This window comes from Perkinsus marinus (genome assembly GCF_000006405.1).
Source record: "Perkinsus marinus ATCC 50983 genomic scaffold scf_1104296951568, whole genome shotgun sequence".
Classification (NCBI taxonomy): domain Eukaryota; phylum Perkinsozoa; order Perkinsida; family Perkinsidae; genus Perkinsus; species Perkinsus marinus.
In genome coordinates, this window is record NW_003209230.1 from 3,680 (window position 1) to 9,850 (window position 6,171).

A 6,171-nucleotide genomic window follows, 5' to 3' on the forward strand; every position below is an offset into this window, starting at 1 on the left:
ATTCTGTGAGTTCTCATTCCCATTTGACGGGAACTCTTCGCACATTCCACGCTGAAAGTCCCCGCGCAGCATGTGATGAAACAAACCATGAGACCTGGTCGGAGAAGTTGACCACCTGAGAAATGTAACAGTAGGTAGTAGTCAGGAGAGCTCGAGGGTGCATTCTGCTGCTTATTCACATCATAGGGATTCTCCGCTAAGTCTCACAGTAAGTGGAACAAAGATGCTGAAAGTCTGAGTCTTGGAACTTATCCCCCAGTTGGCCACATACAAGAGGATCTTGGCTGCTAGGTCCCCCACAGTCCACCCTTCCTGTTCCGCCACGAGGGCCACTCGATCCAACTCGGCCACTCTCGAGTCACCATAGGGAAAGTAGTTCATGTCTCGTCCAGCAACCGAACAGGCCAGCCACTGAAGAGTCGAACCATTATCTCTCATACAAGTGTACAACAAATCGTGGTAGCATCACAGCAGTGTGATCAATAGCATGCCGTCGGATGCTCACCTGTAAGATGCTTTTTAACTGAGGGTCACCACCGAATACACCACAGCCCCAGTTGCCCGTTGCCAGAGCCACGCCTTCGGGCAAGCCAGGAGCCGTTACAGCGATATGACACTTATTCACTTCTCGCAGTATGTGTCTAGAAAGAGGACTAAATATCCCTAGGACTGTACAATAGACTCACTTCGGATCATATTGCGTCGATTGATTGACCGGATCTCGGCCGAAATGGAGAGCATCCATGACAATCAAACAGTCAGACTGTTGTGCTGCGACTTTATCTACATAACCGCTGCATGAAAATGAGGAAGCATAACCTGTATAGTCCGTGAATCTAGCAAAGCCAATCGTTTAGACATGGCAAGAAAGTGAGATTATCTCGTACTGTATAGCGCCATGTATGTACATGGATTCGTAGTCGGCCAAGGGGTCAACGGCTCCCACTAAGATGGAAAGAATAAGCTCGGGGCAAATCATGAACCTGATAATTCGAGAATATGAACATGGTCATCTACCGGTGTTGATGACACTGATGGAATTTTGCAGATTTTTTCGATCATTTTGTTCACTTTGTATCAAACAGCGCGAGAGGAAGCTCCTGAACTCAGCTGAGGAACTCGAACATACTGTATACGCCTAAAACCCTTCCAAGGGTCCGTTGGCAAGTGCGTGAACTATGGGCGAGAGAGCGCACAAACGGATCACTCAGCAAGGGGGACCAACAATGAGAGAGCGAAGTCTGTAACCCGCATCCCATTGTCGAGTGGTTCAAGGGGTGAAGTCCGATAGCATGTTTGAGTCCTTATGCCAACACTGCGGCCGGCATTTCATGTTCTCACCGTATTTCTTCCTGAACGCAACCACTAGACAGCGCGCCACCACCAACTCTGCAATTGGCAAAATCCGCCTGTAGTAGACCAGAAGCGTCCTCAATACGATCTGTATCAGCGTGGATCTAAACAACGAGGCTTCGGGCAAGCCATGGGAAAGCAAATCATGACTGTTAGTTTGGACATCATCACATTTCGAGAACACCACCATTCGCCCATGTGCCTAGAGAGACAGATTCGGGCGTTGAAGAATTGTGTTAGTGCACTCACTGTTCAGTGCCGCGAACACGAGTAATAGAAATTTCGCGGTCTTCCGAGAGGCACTCGGGATTGCACTGCTGGTTGAAGTAGAGAACGATGCATCGAAACTTGCCAACTTGGCTGTGGCGATCGTGGAAGAAATGTGCGAAGTTGAACCGCACGAACGGTCGGCCGATACCATCGTCACCGTCGGGCCAATACCTACATACAAATTGAAGAATTTGTTGAAGTTATGCAAATCAACATTTAGCATTCATCTCTAGACGCCACGTAGAGTCAGTCTATGACGAATCTCAATTCTGAATGAACAACTCTTAAGTTGGTGAAAAGTTTCAAACTACTCATCATATAGTAGTATAAGGAGCTGTAAATAGTAAGTCTAGTATCGCCCTCATACACACTATAGCATTTCCAGATCAATTCGAAGTTTCCCGAATCTTTTAAAATTCACCCACTTTTCTGGAGAAAAAGCTCTAATAATAGTGGTTGTTAATGAGTGTCGGATGATCATCTATTTCACTAAAACACCGGGCAACTCATGGAGAGAATTTTTTCTCCAAAATAAAGGGTAAATTACTGAATAATCGAGCAGAATAAATAAATTGACCCGGAAATGCTATAGACTTGCCTCCATCGCGAGACAAGTCTTGTCGTTTTATAGCAACGTGGACTTCGATACAACACGAGTAAGCTCGTGGGAGTCTATACGCGTCCGATAGATAAATTGTGGGCTAAACTAGAAACAGGACTGTGCTCCACAGTAGAGTAAACAATAATACGGAAAACCACATAGCATTCCTCACAACACGAATATCATAACCAGCTTACATGGGCACACCAAAGAACGCCAGAGACAACAACGCTGATGTTTGATACGGTGTAAAAAGTACTGTTCGCGTTTCTCCACCGCCCCGGCGTTTTCGTAATAAAATAATCGTCTACAAGGAAACCAGTGAGCATACAGAGCGACAATAATCTGTTTCACTTTCGCTCCAATGATAGACTCGATTTCTGTGACACGTTTGGCCATCTCGGGAACAGCAACTCCGAGAAAATAGGATCGTTCTTCGACTGGCAACTTCCACAACATTCTCGGTAACTCCTTATAGAAACTGATCAAACTGTTGGGTTGCGTCGGGCAATATTTTCAAAATACTGCAGTAGACATCAGTAGTACTATTACGGGTGGAAGCATTGGAGTTTCACCCTAGTGATATGAAAAACACTAGTGAAAAACATATTTCACGACTACTGCATATGACCGTGAATGTCGCGTTTTTCACCGAGTTTTACACCACTTCACGTAAAACGGGTTGTGAAACTCCAATATCACCACTAGTACACAGCAATAGAAGTAGTATTTTGTCTAGTGCCAAACGAAACACGCAGTAAATGCGCTGAGTTTTCCGGGTCGTAAATGCATCGACGAAAACAAGCAATGTCTTACTGAGCCGCTCGGTCTTTTCTCGTGTAAACTTCAGCCACACTTTGTAGGATCTCCTAACGAATTAGGCAAGCTTCTCATCGAGTTGATCCACATCATTCGCATGCTACTCTCAGCTGATCTGGAGTTATGTCCCTCTGTGAGCACACAGGTTGGAGTATGTCCTCATACGTGGACCACTGACGAGAGACGGTTGGTAGGTACATATACCTTTCAAAAGATCCAATCATTGAGCTCTCGAGATTTGCGCTTACTCGGAGTACGGCATTCGTGTATTCATATCGACAGAGTTTCACCACCCTAGTGATATGAAAAACACTAGTGAAAAACATATTTCACGACTACTGCATATCACCGCGAATATCGCGTTTTTCACCACTCCGCGTAAAACGGGTGAAACTCCAATGTATTGCAGTTGGAAATAGCCAAGGCTGTGCACCCACAGTGCGTTCGCAACTATCACAAACGCAATACTACTTGAAGCCTTCATGGAAAGAGCTCTCAATAGGAAAATGAGATCGACTCAAGACTTGACAACAATAACAATAATCACAGACCGAGTTCGATAATAATAATGATGAAAAATACTGTATATCCACGATATGACAAAAATCAACTAACACATTCTACAGGTGACCAACTTTTCTGACGACACGCGAAAGCCTTCGAGTAAATGGGCTCAAGCCATGGGCAACACGATTTCATAACCAGCCATATATCGCGAGAACACTGAAAAAAAATCAACAACATGAAAAACAACATTTTCACTGTCGCAACTTACTTTTCCGTGATTCCACAGACACGCATTATTCTCCCGGCAGAGTTTTTCATTTCCAATATCTCTGCAAGCCTTATGAACGGTGATTTCATGCTGAATGAAGCTGGCTGATTGTACACCCTTGGGGGGAAGTTCACAATCTTCTAGTGACATACTCGCGACTATGTGCTTAGGGAAAGAACATGCTCCCGCAGTCCATGTGCACATATCACTTGATAAACACTTCTGCTGATCCGTTATATTTGAGCAGTAGTTACAGCGCGTTTCGTAGTAAAAAGAATCCAGCGCGTTCAGCTTGCGAAGATCCACATCTCGTAAAGTGTGGTATGCATCACATTCAGCGTGATACGACATTTCGCACCCCAAACCGTCAACCCAAACGCAGCTACCACCCGTCAGCAGTTCCCACGGTGACGCCCATACTGCACGAAATGACAGGAGACAAATTAATCTTAACATTCGAAACAATTTAACTGAAAATGGGAGAGTTTCGCCATCAAAAACTTATCGCATACAGTGGAGTTTCACAACCCGTTTTCGCGTTTTCGAAAAACGCGATATTCGCGGCGAAATTCATGTTTCACTAGTGTTTTTCATATCACTAGGGTGAAATTCTAGTGCACGCATGCACAAGGTTATACTCCGAGACTCAACAGCTTGAAACACTCCACTGCACTCGAGGAGAAGTTGTAGACTGTACGCCTTCGAAGATACAATGTTGTCTTCGCTACGCCTGGCTGAATAACCTGTTACTGCAAAAGTGAAATTACAGTGGAGTTTCACCACCCTAGTGATATGAAAAACACTAGTGAAAAGTATATTTTAGGACTACTACTGCATATCACCGTGAATATCGCGTTTTTCACCGAGTTTTACGCCACTTCACATAAAACGGGTTGTTGTGAAACTCCAGTGTAAAACTATGGGGGCGTTGATTGTTATAAGTTTTCAACACATACGCCTAAGGTGTAAGACTTTACTTGTGGTGAAATCTCTGGAAAACTATATAACTCGACGGTGAACCACGTGTATACCAATTGATTGTTATTGGAAATACGGGAATAAACTAAATCCATACCCACAGCAAACGATCCGCAACAACTTCAAAATCGCCGATTCATGAAACTCTACTACTACAGTTAACATGCTACGTCATCACCAAAATCGTATATCACAACTCTGAGAACTTACCGTATCACACAGGAGTTGAGAATGACGATGACGATGCAGTAGTTCGCGTCGCGTTCTCAGCAGCACTGGCAACCGTGATGAGCTGCACTCCCCGAGAAGTCGGCCAAGGTGTGGTATTTAATTGATTAATATTCTCAAAAAGTGTAGTGGTAACAGTCGAGGTAGCGCTCAGTGTGAGGCAAAATGTTTCCGAACTTGATCGATTTCGGCACTGCTCTGCCCTATTAGAAATCGCTTGCAGAGGCTCACAGCAATTTTCCATGACTTTCCATATATCTCGAATACACTGAAAATAGCAACCATAAGAGTTATTTCATTTGTATTAGAATTTGTTGACATTACTCCTCATCTAGATGGAGAATTCTTTATTGTTAAAAACGAGATTTTCGCCTTTGCTCGCGAGTCGCACTATATGACTAAACTGTTGACTGTGTAAAGTAACTTAAGTCGCCGATTATTCCGAAACTCCATATTTCGTTCGAAACTGTGATAATGTCAGCTTATACAGTTACTACTACGACTGTTAAAATTATCAATACGTTGAAAAAAATTCTACGGAAAAATTCACTCGGAAATTATGAATCTTGATTTCGACAATCGGTGACCAAATTCTCATTGGACAAGTACTGTACGTGGAAATTTGATACTATGCAAATGTGAAGAATGTGTATTTTCTATTCCGGGATTAATGATAGTGAACAACTTGTCGCTATCATAGTCTCGAAAGGTTACTTTTATCACATCACATGTTCATAGCAATGTTTACATTGTTTATGCGATATAGTTTCAGATCGATTCTTATTAATCTCGGAAAATAACACATATTTGCATCATATAAAATTCACACGCATCGTATTTTCCCCCAAAAAATTAATTGTAGCCACACGAGTTGCATAAACTCCTCCCATGCTAAACTTACTGTTTTATCAGCCGACCATAGACACGATTGCGTCTGTAAGCACACGTCCTCTTCCTTAATCTTGCTACACACCGCATGAGATTGAATTTCATTGAATATGAGGCTGTTGTGGTACTCCTCGCTGGTCAACGAAATCGCTTGCAGCTCTTTTTTCGGATACATACATACCGCACCATCCCAAACACATTCCTCAACACTTTCACATTCATCTTCTGTTTCGAACCACCAACAGGTGCGACACAGCGT

General features: G+C 43.5%; 1 protein-coding gene across 1 annotated transcript; it reads right to left on the minus strand.

The window, feature by feature from the left end:
- Nucleotides 1-180: 180 nt before the first annotated feature.
- Nucleotides 181-1,457, minus strand: Pmar_PMAR027495 (conserved hypothetical protein; the record flags this gene model as incomplete). Its single annotated transcript, XM_002777502.1, has 5 exons — nucleotides 181-411; nucleotides 506-641; nucleotides 687-836; nucleotides 888-983; nucleotides 1,342-1,457. Coding segments are annotated over 5 exons (729 nt in total), but the record flags the coding sequence as incomplete, so codon positions are not given.
- Between the last annotated feature and the right edge of the window lie 4,714 nt (nucleotides 1,458-6,171).